This window comes from Tetrao urogallus (assembly GCF_951394365.1).
Source record: "Tetrao urogallus genome assembly, chromosome: 1".
In the NCBI taxonomy this organism is placed as follows: domain Eukaryota; kingdom Metazoa; phylum Chordata; class Aves; order Galliformes; family Phasianidae; genus Tetrao; species Tetrao urogallus.
In genome coordinates this window covers 85,178,792-85,201,913 of record NC_136813.1, presented here as the reverse complement: position 1 = coordinate 85,201,913, position 23,122 = coordinate 85,178,792, and the positions used below count along the sequence as shown (strand labels likewise).

General features: G+C 41.4%; 1 protein-coding gene across 1 annotated transcript; it reads left to right on the top strand.

The window, feature by feature from the left end:
* Positions 1 to 7,452: 7,452 nt before the first annotated feature.
* AGPAT3 (1-acylglycerol-3-phosphate O-acyltransferase 3) lies at positions 7,453 to 21,432 on the top strand (the record flags this gene model as incomplete). The annotated part of the gene is made up of 8 exons (XM_079549172.1): positions 7,453 to 7,630; positions 12,539 to 12,708; positions 12,873 to 13,034; positions 15,382 to 15,535; positions 16,256 to 16,358; positions 18,887 to 18,962; positions 20,644 to 20,842; positions 21,344 to 21,432. The coding sequence occupies 8 exons, from the start codon at positions 7,453 to 7,455 to the stop codon at positions 21,430 to 21,432; spliced, it is 1,131 nt and encodes a 376-aa protein (XP_079405298.1).
* Between the last annotated feature and the right edge of the window lie 1,690 nt (positions 21,433 to 23,122).

Here is a 23,122-nt window from a genome sequence, read left to right as displayed (position 1 = left end):
ATTTATTAAGTGATGATGAATGTCAGAGCAATATGCACAGCTTATTATTATTTTGACCTTGAAGTACCATCATCTCATTAGGATGGCGAGTCAAACAAACAGTCTTCCTATTCGGGGCAAATAGACTCATCAAAAATCTGTAAACATACTGAGCCAAATCTATGGACAATAGTGGAAGTTTTTATGGTTTAATGGGCTGGAGAACCAGACCAATGTGGCAAACATATTTATCACCAGATCATGGTGATGATCTTTCACTCCTGACCTTTTCTAGAAACTGGTGCAGTCAAGATTGAAAATAATTCAAGGCATAAATTCTAATGATGGCAACTCTGCATTTCTTTTTCCCTTGAGATCGCGTTTTTAATTCTAACAACTAGGAAACGAATTTTCAACTTTGTGTGTTGAATTCGGCTTAATGTCCTCTTCCATACGCCTTAATTTTGGAAATTCATGACACGCAGGATTTTTTTTTAATGAACTTTGAATCAGTCTTGCATTTGGCAGAGGAATGTGCAGAGAAATTAGATCTCTATTGTATTAGAAACTAAGGTAATTTTCCTGTCATGCTCAGGTTTAAAAGGCTTGGTCTGTAGTAGACAGTCTGTAATGCTGTGTGGGATGTGATTGAATAGTTGACTATTATTTTACAGCGTATCTGGAGAATCCTTGGTACAGACTGTTCAAATGGATACCAGAACTCTTTTTTACACCTTATTTCCTTTCATATGCGTTTCTGTGACTCACTGCTGTTGATCTAAGCTCTGTTTTCTAGCTACTTACACAGCTCTTGTTGCCAGTGGTTCTTCTATACCTGCGCTTCCGAAATAAATGAGTCCTGGGGGAGCACTGCTTTCCCTCACAAGTCTGCCTGGACTGTTGGATAGATGGTTAGTGCTCTTGGGCTTTTTAATACTGTAAAGGGACATGAGGGCAAAGATGCTTACAGTACTGATTTTCATAGCTGGTTTTAAAAGCAAAGTGCATCAGTTCATTAGAGGAAACACCAATACAAGAAAGACAGAGAGCTGTTGGAGGAGATCCAGAGGAGGGCCACTGAGATGGTCAGAGGGCTGGAGCACCTCTCCTACGAAGACAGGCTGAGGGAGCTGGGCTTGTTCAGCCTGGAGAAAAGAAGGCTGCGGGGTGACCTCATTGCAGCCTTTCAGTACCTAAAGGGAGCCTACAAACAGGAGGGAAGTCAACTCTGTACAAGTGTTGATAACAGCAGGACAAGGTGAAATGGTTTTAAGTTGAGGGAGGGAAGGGTGGATGTTAGGTTGGATGTCAGGGGAAAGTTCCTTACTATGAGAGTGGTGAGGTGCTGGCACAGGCTGCCCAGAGAGGTTGTGAATGCCCCGTCCCTGGAGGTGTTCAAGGCCAGGTTGGATGGGGCCCTGGGCAGCCTGGTCTAGTATTAAATGTGGAGGTTGGTGGCCCTGCTTGAGGGGGGGGGGGGGTTGGAGATTCATGATCCTTGAGGTCCCTTCCAACCAGGCCATTCTGCTATTCTGTGATTCTGTGAAACTGGAAGGCAGAAAGTGTACTGAGAGAAGTTTTCATCAGCTCCAGGTGCTGCTGTTCATGCCAGTCCCGCTCACACTCACAGAGCAGCTCATGGAACAGATAGTCCTCTCTGTGAAAATAGAAGAGTTTTGGTTTTTCCTTTATGTGTTTCTGATAAGCAGAGTTTATAGAGCTCTGAAAAATGGTTGGGAAACTCTTGATGAGACATGACCACCAAAGTGGTTTTTTGTACTGCTTTTGACTTGCAGTATTATTGGCCTTTTTTCATAAGATTGCCAAGTTTTTACAAACAGCAAGGAGGCTCACAAAGCTCAGTTTGAAAAGTACAGTATTTTAAAATACAAGAGCAAATGGCAGAATTCAGTCTCATAAGGGTTTTGCTTAATTTTTCGACCAACAAAAATATGAGGTAGGCAAAATACTAGAAATCAAAGTGAGGGCAACAGGTTCGGAGCAAAAGATATTAGTAATTAGCTTCATAAGTGGAGATAATCATTGTCTGGTGGAGTAGAAGCAACTGGAAAACAGAAACAGGGCATGCTCAAAAACCTGAAGACAAAAGGTCGTCAGTACTGACAGTGTCAGTAATGCTGCAGCAGCTTTGGTTGTTGTAAGCATATTAATTCTCATTGGGTTGGAATATTAGAACCAGAGGACCAATTTCTAACTCTGTGCTCTTACTCATGCATACCTTATGAACGTCAGAGGATTGTATGTATGTGGCAGCAGTAAATGAATTAAAACCTGCAGTTAAAAATGGAAATACTGCATGCATAGGATAATTAGTGGCTTCATTTTTAGTTTGGAGCTCACAAATAAATATAAACTTCACAAAATGACAGTAATGCACTCAGGGCTTGTGCTGCATCTGTTTCATTTTTAAGCTGATTTCTTAATGAAATGAAAGAGTTGCAGTATTGCTCTCTGCCATTCTGCTTTTTAATGGCTTTTGAGCTTGGTAGCAGGTTTGAGCCACATTTAAAAGAGGTGTAGATGTTTCAAAGCAGGTTAATCTTTATGGCTGTGATGAATGCAGAAAGATGGCTAATGGAGAAAGATGGTGTAACTGAGAACCACATATCTGTGGTTGTGAATCTGTGTGAATGTGGAGCCTCAGCGCTCAGCTCTTGCCCTTTAGTTGAGAATGAGGTAAACATGGTGGGAGCTCAGAAGGGTGTAAAGTATTTAAGAATCATAGAATCACAGAGTCACTCAGGTTGGAAAAGACCTTAAAGATCATCAAGTCCAACCACAACTTAACCATACTACCCTAACTCTAACAACCCTCCACTAAATCTTGTCCCTGAGCACCACATCCAAATGGCTTTTAAACACAACCACCTCCCTGGGGAGCCTATTCCAGTGCTTAACAACCCTTTCTGTAAAGAAGTGTTTCCTGATGTCCAAACTGAGCTTACCCTGGTGCAACTTGAGGCCATTTCCCCTTGTCCTGTCACCTGTCACCAGTGAGATGAGACCAACCCTGCTGTTGGTGCTGTAAGCACCTTTCATATACTGGAAGAGAGCAACAAGGTCTCCCCTCAGCCTCCTCCTCCCCAGACTGAACAGCCCCAGTTCCTTCAATCTCTCCTCATAGGACATATTCTCCAAGCCCTTTAAAAGCCTTGTTGGCCTTCTTTGGACCGGCTCCAGCATCTCCATGTCCTTTCTGTACTGAGGTGCCCAAAACTGAACACAGTACTCATGGTGAGGCCTCACCAATGCTGAGTACAGAGGCAGGATGACTTCCTTAGTCCTGCTCACCACACCATTCCTGATACAAGCCAGGATGCCATTGGCCTTCTTGGCCATCTGCTCACACTGCTGGCTCATGTTCAGGACTATCCATCAGTACACCAAGGTCCCTTTCCATCAGGCAGCTTTCCAGCCACTCCTGCCAAAGCCTGTAGGGTTGCCTGGGGTTGTTGTGACCAAAATGCAGAACCCAACACTTGGCCCTGTTGAAACATACAGTTAACCTTGGCCCATCGATCGATCCAGTCTATCTAGGTCCCTCTGTAGTGCCTTTCTCCCCTCTGGCTGATCAACTTGGTGTCATCTGCGAAGTTACTGAGGGTGCACTCACTTCCCTCATCAAGATTGTTAATAAAGATGTTAAATAGAAGCAGCCCCAGTACCAAGCCCTGGGGGACACCGCTTGTGACCGGTCGCCAACTGGATTTAACTCCATTGACCACAGCTCTTTGGGCCTGGCCATCCAGCCAGTGTTTCACTCAGCAGAGCACTTGCCCATATGAACCATGGGCAACCATCTTCTCCATGAGGATGTTGTGGGAGGCAGTGTCAAAGGTTTTACTGAAGTCCAGGTAGACTACATCGACAGCCTTACCTTCATCTGCTAAGTGGGTCACCTTGTCATAAAATGAAATCAGGTTTGTCAGACAGGATCTACCATTTGTAAACCTATGCTGACTGAGCCTGATGCCCTGGTTAACCTTTAGTTGGTCCATGATGGCTCCCTAGATTATCCATTCCATAACCTTTCCAGGCACTGAGGTGAGACTGATAGGTCTGTAGCTGCCAGGATCATCTTTCCAGCCCTTTTTGAAGATGGGCGTCACATCTGCCAGTCTCCAGTCTGACGGGACATCCCTGGTTAGCCAGGACTGCTGAAGAATTTTCTTGTTGGAGAAGATTAATATTATGGGGAGTGGTCTCTGATAGTCAAGTGACCCTGTGAGATAAGGCACTTAAAGGCATTGGAAGTATGCCACTTGCTTTGAGCTGGGTTTTACATTAGTGCTGCCCTGTGGCGTGAGTGTGAGAAGTAGGACCTTTTTGAGGCTGTGAAAAGTTACCCGTGGTTCTCTTTGTGGCTGAACAGTTAGAAATAGAGGTTTTGTGGTTATGGGTCAGTGTTGTGGAGATACAAGCTGCTTTGGGAAAGGAGGGAGTAAAATTGAGAGATTTTACTAGCATGTCAGTGAACATGCTTACGTATTCAAAAGAAGTGAACGGTGCTGAGACTTGCTGTCTAAGCTGAAGCAGGTGCTCAGTTACTAACCACTTCCCTTAGCTGGTCTTCATATATGTCAGTGACATGTACAAGTTCTGCTTTTCCCCATTCCATCAAAATTTCTCTGTCTTCTTCTTCCCAGCCTGTCTCTGTGATTCAGTAAAGCAGCTGCTGACCATCTTTTGCCTGTTGGTCTGTCCTGAATTGCATGACTGTCTTACATGGGCAGGAGAATAAAGAATTCCTGTGTTAAGGTGAACTTAATAAATACCTTAAAAAATCAAGAGCAATTAAGTGAGGGACTGGCAAAATGGACACCAGCTCTTCTTCGGTTGCAGTTCTCTTTACCTTTCTCATGATCCACAAAGAGATGATGCCAGAGCGCAGGGCAGGGAACTGGAGCAAAGGTGACAGACACTATTTCCGCTCACAGCAAAGCTGGAGAGGCAACATGCCATGTTGTCTCCAGCTTTCCATTGGGTAACATGACGTGTTCTTTGGTGCCTAATATGGCAGTGTCCTTAGTTTATAGGGCAAATACCAGAGTCCTCCAGACTGCTCAAATCAAAGAGACTGTGGAAGTGCAGCCCAGTCATTTTATTTGAGGATAATACTTGATGCTTCATTTTTCTTCATGCTTTTTGTATGTGCTTTATTAATAATACTTTTCTGCAATGGGCTACACTGTGACTTGGGAGGTAGTAAGCACTAGTACGATAACTGTGGGGGGTACAGTCATCAGGAAAGCTGCCTGCATGTGTCTGTACAGAAGGCAAGTCACAATCTGAGAAATAATTACTGGGAGTCAGAGGAGGTTTAGTATGGATATTAGGAGAAATATCTTCACATCAGCCATTGGAGCAGGAATCCCCTTCCCTGAAAGTATTTAAAAGATGAGTGGATGTGGAAAGATGGGACTTGGTAGGTCAGATTGCTGGTTGGACCTGGTGATCTTGAAGGTCTTTTCCAACCCAGATGATTCTATGAGAAGCACGTGTTAGCTGAAAAGATAAACGAACCCATTGCTGTTTTAGGGCGCTGGACGTTGAGTACTATGGTGGTACTCCTGAATGGGATGGTATCTGTCAACAGTGGTGTGGGGTTTGGGCTTCTGGAAGATAACTAGACCCTGCAGCTCTTCAGTGAGGGAGGAGAGAGGAAGGAGGGCATCACTTGCTTCTTTTTAAACATGAGTTTCTGCTTCCGAACAGATGTTCCTGAAATAATTTATTATTGGAAGAAATATTTCTTTCATTTTTATGGGAAAACACTGGGAGAATTTAGATTACTCATCAGAAGCTTCAGTATCAGCTTATTCAACTCGCTCTGCTTTCTGTGGTAGGCACAATAGTGCCTTTCCCCTCTGTAATGTACTTCTGAAGTAACAAGATTATTAATCATGCAAAGAGATTTTAATTGTGTAAAAGCTGGACACTTTGTAGCTTGAAAGGCAGTAACTAAGATGTAGAAGAGAGAGTAAGAGAATAAGCTTTGCCAAGTAAAACTACTGTTGAGTTTTATAAATAGCACCATAATGTAAGCAGGTGGCATTTGGTTCCTCACAGCTGGAAAGTGCTTTGTTTCCAGGCATTGGGAACTTCAGCATCACCTTTGGATGCTCATCTTGTCAAATGTACTTGTTACCATCTACTGGTGGCTCCGGTCATATGCAACACTTGCAAAGAGAAACATAAATACTTGCAGCAAACTTTGGCAGAAATTTAGGAGTGTGCTTTTATTTTCTGGGTGAGGCACTGAATCTGTGGTTTAGTAATCTGGTTGGCTTCATTGAAGATCTTCTAGTACACAATAGATCAGAAAGGCCAGTGTGAGATAACACAGTTTTGGAATAAACTCAGTCAGGTTTCTTGTTTAAAATACTTTGTTCAGTTACGTTCACACAGGCAGGATTTGTGTTGGATTAGACTTGCCTAAACTCCTATGACTTTATGCTGGTTCACACATCACCCAGCTTCTTGCACGAGGGATAAACATGGCCCATGCCCAGGTTAAGTATTCTGGCTAATTCGGAAGTGGACACGTGTTCTGTGCCAAGACCTTTCCCAGATCAAGTTTGTACAGCTAGATAGCCTAAGGATTTTTTTATTATTTTACTTTTTTCCTCCTACTAACTGGTTTATGGCTTGACAAAGTGAGAAGTTATTAAACTTGCTCCAGCATGGTCTTTGCATGTGGAAATACCTAATTTCTCTTTCCATGTCTTAGTTTGCCAGGCTGATGCTCTTGACCAGCTCTTTCTATCATGAATCTGCTGCAGGGTGAAGAATTTGAACTGCACATGGACTGCTGTACTGTTGTAGCAAACGTGTAGCAAAGCCTTTGTAACACCTGGCTGCCCTCAGTCTGTGCTTGTTCAGAAGAGGTGTGTGCTGAGCTTTGAGGGCAGGCTAGGAAGGCATCGGTTCATTTATGCAGTCTTGGAGGCTCAGCATGCTGTTTATGGATAGATGAGAGGGAAGATGAAGAGGGAAGATGATACTCCTGTTGCAGTTCAGGGGCAGCAACCCCAGAAGGCACAGCAATTGCAGCTCGGTTTATTTATTAGTGAGGGCTTGACTGGTTTGCATAGGTCTGTGTTCCTCCCAGTGTTGTCTGATTATATGAGCTTTGTCTGAAGAGAGAATTGTGAGGTTCATCTTCAAATCTTCTTGGTGGGTTGTAAATTGCAAATGAATGTTCCTTTCTGTTTGTGCAAGTGATTTGTACCATCGATGACTTATTCTATGAAAACCTGAATGAGGCAGACTGGGAGAGTGAACAGTTTGTATGATTGGATTACAGTTGCTGAAGTTGCACGAACTGTTTCAGTGCTCCTATTTTGCCCTTTCTCAGGGCTTGTGGATCCAAACTCAATTAGATGCTTTTCTTTCTCTTGCAGGACAGTTATTCTGAGTGACGGCCCTTGCACACGCTTCTGAGTGGTTATCATGGGCTTCATTGCCTTTCTGAAGACCCAGTTCATTGTTCACCTCCTCATTGGGTTCGTCTTTGTTGTGAGTGGACTGATCATTAACTTCATTCAACTATGCACACTAATCCTCTGGCCCATAAACAAGCAGTTTTATCGCCGAGTAAACTGTCGCCTTGCCTATTCACTTTGGAGCCGTGAGTATGATTGAAGGAGACATGAGGTCTGGGGGTGGGGAGGGGAGTGTTTTTTGTTTCTTTTTGTTAATTGAAGAAAAAAAATATCTACACATATACACACACATACACGAAAGAGAGCTGCTATGTTGGAAGTAGACTCTTCCAGGTAGTTCAGAGCCACCGTGTTTTCTGAAATACTGGGCAAATGTACAGAAGTCAAGTCACTGAGACATACTGTCCCTCTGTTCTGTAAAAGGAGTGGGAAGTAATGCTCCTTACAACCCCGTATACCCTTCCTTGCTGGGTAGGAAACTGCTGATCAGTAACATTTTCACCCTGCTTTGGAGCCTCTGCTAAGCAGTGTGAGCAAGTGGAATTCACAGAGACTGCTTCAGACGTTTAGAATAGGCACCATGTTGACCTCTTATTTAGGAGCTCAAGTTGACTGTGTAGTCTGCAAAGACAGATGTCTGTCTGAAAGTATCTAGAACAGATGCCTTTATAGCTGGACTGTGTGACAGCTTCAGAATTCTCTCACACCCCACAGTATCAGTCGATGACACCTGTGTCTCTTGTGAACAGTTTTCTTCTTCTGCATCTGAGAGAGCTTTACACAGCGAGTTCAGTTGCTTCACTTTTCCTCTTTTAAGACTTTGCAAAACTTCCCTGTCTCGAATTTGCCATCATACAGTTTAACAGGAAATTAGATTTCTGAAATGAACATTCTGAAGGCTCCTTAGTTCAAATGTCGCTTCCTATTTCAGTAGTGAGTCATCTATTTTATTTCTGTTCTCCATCTCCACCCAATATGTGCAACCACTTACCTTAGTGCTCAGCATCCCGCTTTGGGTAAATGAACCACCTGAACAAGTACTTAAATTACCACTGAGCAGTCCACTGACAGGCACCCACATTTCTGAAGTCATCAGTGTGTAGTACTACCAACAGAAATTCTCCGAAGTACCTAGTTTGGTTGTGTTTTAAGATTATTGTCCTTTTCCTGTGCTTTTTGTCCCACCTACTCAGACAGCTGTCTCAGAGGCACAGGAGAAAGGAAGTTATTGTCCAAAATGATTCAGAGGAGATAGATAAATGCATTGTACCTAGGATAACCCCTTGTGTATAGCCTGTTATAAATTAAATGAGTGAGAAATTAAGCTGTGAAAATGAATGTAAATGTTACATGGGATTGTACAGTGCTGATGGCCTGTAGTGAAAGAGCCAGAGAATATGCGCTGTGGTTGTGATTTGTAATAGTTAAGCTGTGGAAATGTAGCAGTTCAAATGCTGTCCTTCATAACAAAATGTGTTCTATTATGAGGAAACCTTTGGCAGTGAGCCTACAGCTTGGTATTATATACTAGATGCTTCATTTTGGTCATTTTCTTGAAACTGTTTCATTTAAGGCTGAGAATTTTTCATGTAGGATCTCTCTGTAGCAGTAATGGCCTTCAATAAAAGGTTCTCTGCTAGTCTGGCAGAAGAATGGTGTGTAAGGGTAGATAGATAGTGGTTGGTGTGTGTGCCTATGTTGTAGCCCACTGAAAATGAGGCTGTATTACTATAGCTCTTCTTAAGTACATAAAGAATGGCTTCAAAAGGGAAAGGAGACAGGCTTTATCTAGTGTTCATGGCAAACATTTTTTGGACAAGGAAAAAGTAAAGGTAGAAAAGAGAGGTGGGTTAGGCATGAAAGCTTTCTTATGGTAAGTACTAGTGAATTCAGATCATCTAGCAGAGCTGTGGATCAGATATTTAAGGACAAGTCAGACCAGTGGGCTCTATCTTCTTTCTTTGTTTTCTCTGTGATAGCTGAGCTCTCTCTTTATGCCACACACAAAGCACTTTATCCCCACTCAGTGCTACTCCAGGAGTAGGGCTAAGCCATACCCCACAGATCCTGCGGAGTGCAGCCCTGCAGATCTTATCCCTTCCTGCAAAGAGGCTTCACACCACAGGCTCCAGTAATTGTGACCCTGCCTTTTTTTTTTTTCAGCACCTCTCCATCACCTCCACTTCCAGCTTTAACCTAGGTGCAGAGATGGAGAGCAGCAAGAGTCAGTTGTCCTAAAGCACTGCTTTCCCTCATCTGTACGTAACTGTATGCTGGAGTGGATTGCCAGTGTTCAGAGAGCTACTGTTTGTAATCAGGGATAGCTCAGAAATGCATTCATCTATGGCATGGTTCAAATTACCCCTTCCTTAGTGAGGTGGCATCCTCTCCTCCGTGTCCTTCCTGCCAGCACCTTCCTGGAGTAACTTGGTGCTGGAGATTTCTGTCTGACTCTGGGCTGAAAGCAAAACACGTTACTGCATATTTAATTCATGAGGGGTAGTCTGTATTCCAAGTTTCCCTGTGTCAACTCTTTTCGGATGACTTATGCTCTTGGATAGCAGTGTGTTTAGTTTAGTCCAATTCCAAAACCAGACTCAAATTTTAGTACTTTATGCTGCCTCTTGTTTATTTTCTTTTCTGAATGGTTTGGGAAGTCAGAAAACCACTTGCTTTGGTGTTTTGGATTCCACACCATAAGAAGGATTTTTGTTGTAGCAAAATATTAGTTTTCAGTGGCAGCTACATGGAGTATCCCAGACACTGCAAGTTGTACATTCTTTTGGTTCAGAAATACAGGTTCACTGTAGCATTGACAGGATCAGTACACACAAAATAGCTGTAACCCACACACCAAAAGAAAAAGGAAATGAACCCACTCCTTGTTATAATTGCTTCATTTATCAGTACACTTGTAAAGGACAATCTGTTTCCTCATATGAATTCTCTGGCTCATCAACCCTCCTCTTTCAGAGTGAAATCTGGCAAGTCTAAGCAAAGCTTCCTCCACTATTTTGGAATCCATACTACAAGGAATGCTTTGCAGAAAATCATCCACACCTGCCTCTGCAGACTTTTTACCTGATGTTGAGAAAGAAATGGATTGATTTTATTTTTGTTAAGAAAATGCAGTGAATATAGCAGTTACTAGAGTTGTTCAAAAGGCAGTATTGCTTGGAGCATTACACTGTGTTTGGTACCACTACTCCATTCTCCCAAACACCAACATGGGAGAACATGGCTCTAAGCTGAGGACATTCTGGTTGCATATAGCTGGCAGGGAAATGGTTTTAAACTGGAAGTGGGTAGAATTAGACTACATATTAAGAAGAAATTCTTGTGGTGAGAGAGTGGAACAAGTTGCCCAGTGAGACTGTGGATGCCCTCTTCCTGGAAGCAGTCAAGGCCTGGCTGGATGGGGCTTTGAGCTACCTGATCTAGAGGGAGCTGTCTCTGCCTATAGCAGGGGGTTGGAACCAGTTGATCTTAAAGGTCCCTTCCAACCCAAACCATTCTATGATTCTTGCACTGAGCCAGTGTAATCAGAACAAGAAAGGAAAGAAATAACATCTTTCCCAAAGGAGACAAAGCTGTAAAGAAATGATGAAAATCTCTAGTTGGTATAAAGTTTTCTTTTCTCTGCTGCAATTCCAATCAGCTAGGGTTGCATTCTCTCAGTCAGCAAATTGCATACATTTGTCAGGCCTCCAAATAAGTGAGTCTTGAAAATCATACAGGAGAACAACCTGGCAGATAAGCTACAGAAGCTATGTGTCTTCAGCAGATTAGGATCATTTTCCCTTACTGTTCACCCAAGTACTATGTTTGCCTTCTCTCTGATGCGAAATTGGACTTACTCTTATTTGGCAGCAAAGACAGAATAGTGTGAATTGTGATCCCACTGATCAGAAGCCCTCATGCAGGAAGGCACTGTTCATTTTGCAAAACCAAGGCTTCCTGGCAGAAGGTTGAAGTGTGGTGTGTCAGATTCTGATGTAGAGAACTGAAAGGACTAGTTTTAACCCACATATTTGTAATAGTAGCATCAGAAGAGCTGGAATTTTTAACTGCCATAGTTGTGCACACAAAGTTTGATTGCATCTATAACTTACTGAAATGAGAAAATACCAATGACTACAGTTTGCATGAAAGCAAATCTTCATACTGGGAAAATGAACTATTCTCATACTTTTTATAGTTGTCCCATGATACCAGCAATGCTTTCCATCTGCCTCGTTGTACTGAAAGCAGATAAATAGGCAAACCATAGCAACTACACTAAATGTGTGCTGAATTTAAATGGAAGGTCTCTCTAAGATGAAAAGGATGGAGGCTGAAAATAAGAGGAGTGGATAATGAAGGAAAGGTACAGAGTGGAGGAGGAGATACATTGGTATACTGAAAGTTGGAGAAGACAGAGGGGAAAGGGCTCGTTCATTCTTTAGCTGTACACAAAAGAAGCAGTTTATCATTCCTGGCTTTGTGCAAGTATTTTGATAAACTAGCTTGAATCTCTGTTGCTTCTGACTCTGTAGATGACCATAACGTAGAATGTTAAGAATTCTGTGTTCTAATATTAAAATATCTTGCAGAAGATCTGTGCACCACATCCCTTTAAAAGCCCTTCATGGGCCTGTTTACCTCCATAAAACTTATTTCATGTTAAGTAAAAGCATTAGGCTGCATCTATGCATAATTTGTGTTCCACCTGGGAGAATATGTACTCATTTAGTGGAGCAATCAGCAGCTCAGCTGTCTGTTTTCAGACATGAAGTTTTTGCTGTTTTTTCTGGTGATCACAAAATTTCACATTCGTAGTACAGTGTCTAAACTTGCCACTGTTAAAAACTTGTTAAAGTATCCATAATGCATATATCCAGTTATCTAAATTCTGCTCAAGGATAGCATTGTAACTTGGTCTGTAGATTTACAACCTCTCATTTAATCTTGGCTGGGTTGAATTGAGAAGATGACAAGTCTTGTCAGGAGTTAGAAGAGACCAGGCACTACACGGGGCTGCTGTTGAAACACTGAATGTTTTCCGTAAGTAAGCATCATCCCTAACTCATCTCTCTCTTCTTCATGTTTCTCAGAGTTAGTAATGCTGCTGGAATGGTGGTCGGGCACAGAGTGCACCTTGTTCTCCGACGAGGCTACAGTGAATACCTTTGGGAAAGAGCACGTCATCATCATCTTGAATCACAACTTTGAAATTGACTTCTTGTGTGGCTGGACCATGACAGAGCGCTTTGGAGTGCTGGGGGTATGTGCCATAAGCTTTCCCTTCATCTGGAGGGCTAGAGGTCTGACTTAGACCCATGCAGATTCTCAGCTAAAGCCCTGTCAGCTTTTTACCACCTTAATGCTTTCGTTTCGTGCACATCAGCCAATGACACTTTTGGATTGTTGTTTTTGTCTTTCTCCAAGAGTTCCAAAGTTCTTGCTAAGAAAGAGCTACTGTACGTGCCCCTAATTGGCTGGACATGGTACTTCCTTGAGATTGTTTTCTGCAAACGGAAATGGGAAGAAGACAGAGACACAGTTATTGAGGGATTAAAACGTTTGGCTGACTATCCTGAATACATGTGGGTAAGTGTCACCTTCCTCCTCTAGTACTGACTGCTGGAAGTGAAACAGTGAAGTTGTGCTCTTGCAGTGCGATACCTTATATATCAGGAGAAGGTTTGCTCCCTACTTTCTTTGCATGTTATCATGGATAACATCTCTGTTTCAGGGCATCTTTCGGTACGTGCATGTAAAGTGTTGTTCTGTTTGCCTGTTCTTAATGATAGGCATTTGGAAAGCACTTCAGAAGCTTGCATAGATGATTTATAAGCTTAAATTTGATTTATAAAATCAAAGCTGTGCAATGCATAAGATAAGTTCATTTTCGTAAGTTCAAATCTGTGTACTATTAAGTTACATTTTCTGTGGTAGGATAAAAGAACACAAACAAAAGTCTCTGGAAAAGGAGGTGGGATGGGGGGATGCACGCACCATGGATTTTAATAGGAAGTTCATCTGTTGGTGTGTTCTTTATCTGTAAAATTATATGCTTCCTTAAAGTCATGAGAAAATACACAGCTGCAAAAGCAATCGTAAGCTTACCGTATTTCCTTTTTATTTTGACATTATTTGAAGCCAAGGGTAAACATGTATGTTTCATTACATGCAATGTTGTTAGACTTTGCTATGGAATAGTCAACCTAGTAAACTTCTTTTAGATTTGAATGAAAATATTGAGATAAATTTACTGTTTTGATTTTCTAGCAGTACGTTAAATGTACGGTTATTTGGCTCATGAAACATTTTAAGAAGTTTTAGGCACAGTTTAACTGAATTTTGATGCCATTCAACACAGCTTGTTAAAATGAATGGTGAAATAGTAGGCTTACCTTGTTCACACTGAGTGCATCGTTCAGGATTTTCTATCATTGCAAAACTACAAGGTTTAGAAAAAGAGGATTCTGGCCAATGTATTTTCAAGTATTGAATAACTAGAATATGTGAGTATGAACAAAATTTAATATACCCTTCTGATATAGTGTTTAAAAATAAAAGAAGAAAAAAACATACCCATTAATATTCATCAAGACTGCATGATAGTTGTAAATCTATATATTGTAATGATTTTGTATTGAGATCCAAGGACTGGTCTCTGGAGAAAACAACTTAAAAAATATAAATGCAAAATATAGATAGCATTGATTACTTAAATCAAGACTTCCTGCGTGGTAATTTAAATCATGATTAAAATTGACTTGAACAAATCAATTCCCTATTTTTTTTGCATTCCAAGTGTTGTAATTAGCACAGCCTGTACAACCTTTCTTCATTAGGTCTTTTTCACAGTGCAGTCTGTGCCTTGCTCATGTACTGGGTTCAAAAGGGTTGCTTCTCCATTGAGTTACAAGATGAGAGTTTGGTATAGGGGAAAGAGAACTTGAATTCAAGACCAGAAGCTCAGTGTGCAGTATCAGCCTCTACACCTCCAGCTGTCCTCAGCACCTGCCTGTGGTTGGTCTTGTTTCCATAAGGGGTATTCCCTCAAGGGCCAAATAAAGATTGCAGGACCAGCTCCATGCTGTCACACACTCAGGCACTTTCAACTACTGTGTGCATGGCTTTGTAGTTTTAACACTCCTTTAACTTACCTTTTGTGATGGACATTATTTACATACAGCACCAAGGAAAAGTTGAGCAGCTGCAGCTCTAACAAATTGCAGGTGTGTAGTGACTCATTCAACAGGTACTCTGTTTGAATTGCAATGTTACAGCATTGCATGGTAGTGCTGTGAGAAAGAGGAGTGGCAATCTTTGCTTTCCCCCTGTGTCTGTTGCACCTGTGGTGCACAGATTTGCGTTTCAATCCTGCAGTGTTTCCAAGGTAGAATCAAAAGCGTGATGGGAATGATGTCCACCTGTCAAAATGACCAGGGCTAAACAGATGTTCACCCCAAGGTGCTCAGATGGGCTTTGTTGGTTCTTGGCATGGCTTTGCTTTGCTTCTCGTCTCTCTCTCAAGTAGAGCAGTGGTAACGTAGAGGCTGGAAAAGGACAGATAGAAAGTTTTGTGCTGCCTGAAGTCCGTATGGGAGGATTTTGCAGTCAGATTGATGCTTTACATGATGAACAAGGTAAAGGTTTTAAGAAAACACATCACTATTTATGAACACAACTGGCACAAGTAATAATAAAAAGCAATTGGAAAGCTTTCAGACAAACAAACAGGTCTGTCCTCAGATGAGTAATTCTGCTTGTACAGTACAAACTGTAAATGAGCAAGGTTTAATGATTATGATTAATACGCTTTTTCCTGAAGTGTTTATGTACACATGCACAGATATATGCTTATGTTCAAAAAATGTTGGTGTTCTGCTTGGTTTGTTGTGATCACAAGATATCCTTGTTCTTGCCTTTTGTCTTGCTGCACTAGTTTCTCCTGTATTGTGAAGGAACTCGTTTTACAGAGACCAAGCATCGTATCAGTATGGAGGTAGCTGAATCCAAGGGGCTGCCCAAACTGAAGTACCACCTGTTGCCCAGAACCAAAGGTTTTACCACTGCTGTCCAGTGTCTCAGGGGAACAGGTACTGGCAAGCTGTTTTTAATTGTAATGTGTAGCACAGTGTAGTATGCTCTGTTCATTACGTTAATCACAATTAGTGAGTTGGCAGTAATAAACATTCACTGTGTCAAGTGTTATTTCACAGAATCACAGAATGGCCCAGGTTGGAAGGGACCTCAAGGATCATGAATCTCCAACCCCCCCCCCTCTCAAGCAGGGCCACCAACCTCCCCATTTAATACTAGACCTGGCTGCCAGGGCCCCATCCAACCTGGCATTGAACACCTCCAGGGATGGGGCATCTACAACCTCTCTGGGCAGCCTGTGCCAGCACCTCACCACTCTCATAGTAAACAACTTCCCCTGACATCCAACATAAATCTTCCCTTCCTCAACTTCAAACCATTTCTCCTTGTCCTGCAGTTATCTACCCTTTCAAAGAGTTGAATTTTATTTGTGCCACGTAACTCTGTTACCATTTTAAAAAAATAGTCTTCTTCTGTATGCCATTGTTGCCTAGTTCACCAAGTCACCTTGTGTTTTGGTAATGTAGTTGGGAACGTCAGGTGGCTGAAATAGATAAATACAGCATGTAAGAACAAAGTGGGGAAGGATTCTGCCACCTGACATCATTAATGCAAGGCTTGCACAGGGCCCTGGTGCTGTTTAATGCGAGGGTGCTGGCAAAGTGCTTGCTAGAATCACTGATGTAACAGCCATTTTTTTTCCTTCTTCACAACAGTTTCAGCAGTGTATGATGTAACACTAAATTTCAGAGGAAACAAGAACCCGTCTTTATTAGGAATTCTTTATGGAAAGAAATATGAAGCAGATATGTGTGTAAGGTGAGCATCTCATGATGGAGGTGAGCCTTAAGATGCGTGCTTTGGCATGTTGAAGTGTATGCAGATGTTGGAGGAAATGTCTTTTGCTGTAGTTTTCTTTTCTCTGCAGGCTACTGAAACTTCCCTGTTTCTCCCCTGCTTCAGTTTGCTTTCATACTTGAAAATCGTGCCCTGATTTTGCCTAGCAAGTCACAGCACATTGGATAGGCTTTTTAAGGCTGGATATGGCAGCACTGTCAGTCCAGCTGGGATTTCCCCAAGCTTTGTGCAGTGAGGGCACTTACATACCGCCTTCTTTTCTCTGCTGGGAACAGGAAGCCAACTAACTCTTCTGTCCCCTTTCCAGTCTCTTGTAAAGCATACACATAGTATGAATAGCCTATCCAATACTAGTAGTTTCTTGTAGTGAGTGGTGTAGGGCTCTTTGTTGTGCCAGTTTCTCTCCTTCTGTCACATGGTTTGACTAGCAGATTAGAAGTTAAATAATGCCGAATTTCAAACATCATATGAATGAGGTGATATATTCGTCCCACTCTTCATTATTTTTTTGTCTGAAAGAGTGACTGCTAACACCTAACACCACGGCACGTACTTCACCCATGGACACACACGTGCTTTCTCTTTCTTGCTTTCTTCTTGTTGCCTTCTTCTTCTAAGGCCTCCTTGTGATCATAGAAGCTACTGACACTTTCCTTTTGATTTTCTTCCTTTCCCTTTTATGTTTGGGCTTGACAAACCATCTGATCATTCTTTCCACTGTTCTTCTGACAGCTCACTTCAGCTATTTGAGGTCGCAGGTAGTCTTGCCACTTCTCTCACTCTTTTCACCTCTGCCCTTGGGTTTGTGCATGGCAGATGCGTGGCACCATCTCTATACAATGTCTCAGTGAAAGCAAGTTTGTCATGCCAGATCTTCGCGGGTGAAAGGCTCTGTAGGAATCACAGTGGTCATCCGTTGTGTCAAGGTACCACAGCACGGTTTTGTGGAAGAAATGCTATCTGAGGAAAGGCTGCCAGGTGAAATTACTAATGGCACTCTGTTAAAGAAACTAGTAATGATCTTGTTCAGTAATTTTGATCTATAATATGATCATGGAGTGAATCAACATTCTCTCCATGCTTTTCTATGCTTGAAGCTATTATTCTGTATCGGGGAGGAGACCATTTTCAAAATCTTTAGCTGTCTTTGATGTGCCAGCAAAGAGGGCTTAGATAGAGAAAAGAAGCATGTAAGCTCTTGTTCTTCATATATGCATATGCAGATACCTGTGCAAAGCTGCAGATGATCCAGTCTTTGTCCTGACGGACTCCAGGGCTAAACTGGTAAATGTTATTGCTGTGATACCCTCTAGTGGCAGTATCAACACAGCAACAATTGCAGCAGAGGGCTTTCAGCAAATGACTTTTTACTGAGCTTTTATTGAGCATTACTTCTATTAATTGAGCATCTCCTCCTGTTAGAGCTATTAAAAAGAAAGCTGTAAACCCTAGTTTTCCATTTGTTTATGGGATGCAGAAATTATTAGAAATGTGTTAGAGTGTCTTCCCTCTGCTGCTGCAGGCTCAAAAGCTTCACTTTGAGCTGTGGAAACACATTCCCTGGTTGAACAGCAGCAAATAAATTTTATGTGCTATCACTGAATCTGGAGCTCTCCCAGAAATAATACTTCTGTTCTTAATGCCCTGCTGTAAGAGGGGCCTCATACTGTTGGAGCATTGCCGAAATATGCTTGAGCTGAGGGTAGGAGATGTGTGTCCTTCACCTCTACAAATAGTGCATCTTCTTTCTGAATTGATCAGTGACATCAAGATGTGTGCCACTGAGAAAGGAGACGATGCATTTGTGGATGTGTAAACAGCGTACCTCAGAAAACAAAAGAATGCAGGAAATGGGTTGGCTCTTCACTGCTAGGAAGAGAATTGCAAAAGGCAGCTGTTCTCAGTGAGGTCAAGTCACTGCCCAGAGCTGGGCATAACTTTCATATGCACCAGAAATGTATGTTTTTATTTGTAAGGAGAGGCAGAGAGCAAGAAGGCAGCCTGTAGGAAGTGTTTTCCATGGAGTAGGTACAAAGTGAATTTGTAACCACTCCCCTTCCATACATTCCAATTTTTTTTTTTCGCCTCACTAAAAGAATGGAACAGTTTTGTCACTTTTGCTTATCTTTATTTCAGCCCTCGGTGCCTCAGTCTGAGCTAACTGGGAAACAGCAGGTGATGGCTCCAGGGAGGAAATAACAGCGTTTTAATGTGAAATGCTTTTTTCACTGATGTGCTCTGAAATTGATGGGAGCCAGTACAGTTTGTTTTTTCTTAAAAATCTAAGTTTTTAGGTGGTGAATCAGCAGTTATTTACATCTCAATTCATCTACACTAAAGAAAAAACTTTGCCATCAGTGACATTATTACATCTAGCCTGTGTCTTTTATTCAATGGGAGATCTTCTCTAATAGAGGTCTAAAGTCAAACACCTGTATTTTTCTCTTAATTCTTTTTTTGCTTATTCCTTCATCTCTCTACTAAACCAGGAGATTTCCTCTGGAAGATATCCCTCAAGATGAAAAGGAAGCTGCAAACTGGCTTCATAAGCTTTACCAAGAAAAGGTAAATAGCTTTTCTTTCTTATCTTTCTTTCAGAATTTTCAGAGGTAGTATGCTAAAGAATTGAGAAATGCACATCATTCCACTAGAGGGAGAGATGGAAATATATATAATTTGATAGCTATTCCTCAAATTACTGAATGGAGCAGTATAGGCATGCTGTTAAGGGAGCCCCTTAGCCACCTCTCTGCAGCCATTGAGTAGGTCTCAAATTGTTGGGAAGCACAATGGGCTTCAGAGACTGTTGCAGAAGACTAATAGCAGTCAACCATCTTTTTATGTTCTTCAGCTCTTGGGTCTGTCACACATTTCTAAAAGCCCCATGTTCCCAGTGGATGCTTTTATGAACTCAAGAAGAGTGATAACTGTGCCAGGGACAGCCAGTCCAGGCTCTTAGCAACACTGGTCCTTTGCTTTTATATTTCTTCCACACTCACTTTTCTTCTCTTGTCTTCTTGTAATACCTCTGAAACAGTATGTGGCATGGTACAGATAGTCCCTGTGTGGGAACGGGGAGCACAGAAATATTAACTGTCTTTGCTTTTCTTCTGCTACGTTAGCCTACACTGCAGCATTTCCAAGCTTACACTTAGACAACGGGTCTGTAGGAAGGCAGCAAATTTTAAGGGTCTGGAATACTCTTAGGTATGAAAATTCCTGCTGAAATTGCCTGGTTTGAGGAGCAAACTTCATGAGGTATTTTATAGGGCCTTTCTTTGTGTCTTTGTTAAACAACCAATGGCAGGGCTAAGCAGATGCAGCACAGAGCTTCCATTCTGCTTGGCTCCGTTCTTTGGACAGAATGCTCTGCTTTGCTTGCAAATTGAGGGCTTGGTGTTCCTTGCTAATGTTTGCTGTTCCTCCATTAAACTTGAGAGATGTGAGGGATGTTGTCAGGGGAGGTATTATTTATATATGTGGGTATTTCATATATTGATCTTACGATTGTAGCAGTGTGTTGTAACTGGAATCCTTAAAATGCTCTTCCTGTACAATGGATATGGCTTCAAAAGGCTGTGTTCTTTGTTGGCAAAGAACAACTTGAACATCTCAGCCCTTTGTAAGGGAAGCTAAAAGAAAAACAGTGTAAGCAGGGAAAAAAAAAAAGAAATAGCCTAACTTGAACCATCCTTGGTAGTGGCTTGGATGTCTTATAGAGCATTCTTACACACCAAGAGAAGAATAAGTCTTGCATTTATGGTTAGTACAGTGCTGTCTCTGCTGGTCAGTTTGTGATTTGTCTTCCTCTTTTTTGCTGTATATATAGCATTTTTGTGCTGTGATTTACTCAAATCACTCTGACCTTTCTGGAAGTAAAAATGGGAAGAAAAAGCATCCAGCAAAGAGGCAAGTACTGTCTGAAGTGTGGCCTTATACTGCCCTAAATTCTTAAGAGATTAAGAAAGCAGATGAAGTTATTCGGTGGTGGGATGGCCAATACTGTTTCAGTTTCTGATCATGACCAACACAGCCTTCAAAGGGCTCCGCTGGTAGTAGCTCTGGCAGTCAACTGAAATGCCCAAACAGCAAAAAAGCTGCAACAGCAGATGGAAATGGATGCCGTGTACTCTTGACAAGTATTTACTGCAGAGGATGTCCTTGATGTTGTCCTAGAGTTAACTAGTCTTGGATTGCTTAGTAAGAACATAGGATTATGTTTTCATCCATCTTCTCTTTCTTCCAGGATGCTTTGCAAGAGATGTATAATCAAGAAGGCACATTTCCTGGCCAGCAGTTTAAACCACGTAGGAGACCATGGACTCTCCTAAACTTTCTTTTCTGGGCCACAGTTCTTCTCTCCCCTCTCTTCACATTTGGCTTTGGAGTTTTTGCAAGTGGATCACCTCTCCTTATCCTTGCATTCCTGGGATTTGTTGGAGCAGGTAATAAAAGCAGAGAAGATGCTAAGCCCAGTGACATGTAATAGGATCCATTAGCTCAAATAAGTTCTGTGCATTATGGATATGAATGGGACTTGCAGAAGGGCTCATTATGTAGTCTTTTACCTTGTATAGTATTTTTATTATCTGAAAAGCTTTTAATCCAGGCAGACTTCCTTCATATCTTAAGCAGTATCTATAGCAATCAATAGCAAGTGAGTCTTGTAGTCCATGTCTGAAGGAGAAAATACTCAGACTGCACATCTTGTCTATGATCTTGGAGAGAAAAAAAAAAAAACAACACACAAAAATAGGTGGTCTACATGCAACTTCATACAGTGTGCAGTTGAAAAGCAGCATTCTTTATATCGTAATAGTAACTACTGTTGTTAGGCTTGGAATAACTCGTATTTGTATGTTTGTTCTGCTTCTGTATTTAACGTAATCTCCTGAATTCTTGAACTGGCTTTAATATACATCCCATTTCTCTGTTATGTTTTAAAGCTTCCTTTGGAGTTCGTAGACTGATAGGAGTAACTGAAATAGAAAAAGGCTCCAGCTATGGCAACCAAGAATTCAAGAAAAAGGAATAACTGACAGCTGCAGTTCAGCACATATAACCAGACTATGGTATCCGATTAACTTCAGTTAAAGACAAAAAAACAAAAACAATAAACATTTAGAAACGATCTTTTTCTTAATAACTGATGACTAATATTAATGAATAAAACTTGAGCCAAGAATGAAGAATTTGGAGGAATCACCTGAAGAGAATGCATCGACTTTCTGCCTGTTTAAGGATTACTGTAGTCAAACTATGGGAGAAAATCAGGGTGGAGGGAGGATGAATCTAAATTTTCTTGCTTTGGTGGGGATTTGGGGGTAGGGGGAGAAAAGATGTCATTGAATATAGGCTGTGTGCATCTTCAGATGACTGAATACACTGGTTTCTGTCAAGAGCACTACATTCACTTTTACAAGAGGAGCTGCAGAACGTTTCCTCTTGCTAAAGCCAACAGCATTTGTTGATTTTCAACTTTTTTAATTAACGATCCAGGAGAAAAACAACCATTTTTGAGTTAATTGACATGTTCACTGGGTTAGTCATTTTGGAAAGGTTGTGTTGTCAAGGCTACAGATTAAATCCTGTTTGTATGTTACACTGATACTTTTTATTTTCAGGCAACTTTTTAAAACTTCTGTAACTTTGGAGAATGGATAATGAAATTTGGAAGCATTGCGTTACTTATGAGTACATACCATAGAGCACATCCACTTGTATTTATCCAGTATAGATTTCTCATCATATCTCCTGCCAGCTGCTCAAGGCTGTTTAATCACAAAATAGTACTTCAGTCTTGAGTGTTATTTGCCCTGTTTCACAACATGCACATATGTAATTTTGAATTTGCTCGAGTTGGGTTTGTTTTCTGAATTTTGATCATGGGATTTGGAGTCGTGCAAAGAAGGAAATTTGTTCAATTGTCCTGATGTTTTCTCCTCCTATTTCTGTTGATGTCTGTCATCACCTAAGTCCAGTTCAATCAACATCTCTTAGTAAAAAGGGAGATAATAGCAGAAATGAGCACAATAGTTTTCATAATGTTGTCCTTTACAAGAATTCTGAAAGGAAAGGTCTGTAGCAATCAGATTCCAAATACTGGCATCTCTTGAACTTCTAATGGGAGTTTTGGTGTCGATATAGATGAAAACAGGATCGTACTCCGTGTAACAGTAGAGTGTGCTGCACTTTCTACTTGGTTGTGCTATAGATATTAATGTGAAGAATATTACAAGGTGACTCGTTGCTGTTAAGCATTAGAATGGGGTCTCTTCAGGGATATTAAATACCTTTAGTTTTACTTATAGACCTTTAGATTTTTCCACTGAAAATAGAGATCAGAATCCTGGCTGTACCTGTCTTTCCCCCCTCTAAATGCTCATTCTAAGATTTTTGCAGATTGCTGCTGTGTGCACAATTACAGATAGATGGGAGTTACCTGCGTGTTTAAGTCTGATGGCCAAAATCTGCATTTAGCTACAATTGGAAATGGGTTGCAGATCCATAGCTGAGGGCAGAAGCTGACCCTCGAGGTCTGTCAGTTTAACCCAGCTGCCACTAGAATATTTATCTCACTTCTGTAAACAGCAGATCTTATCAGAGCACTGATAGTTATTTTTCATCTTTGCCCTAGTAACAAAGATAAAAAAGTAATAATTTACCTTCTTTTCATATTTGTTTTGTTGGATCGTAACCTCTTCTCCTACGTTTTTTTTTCTGTT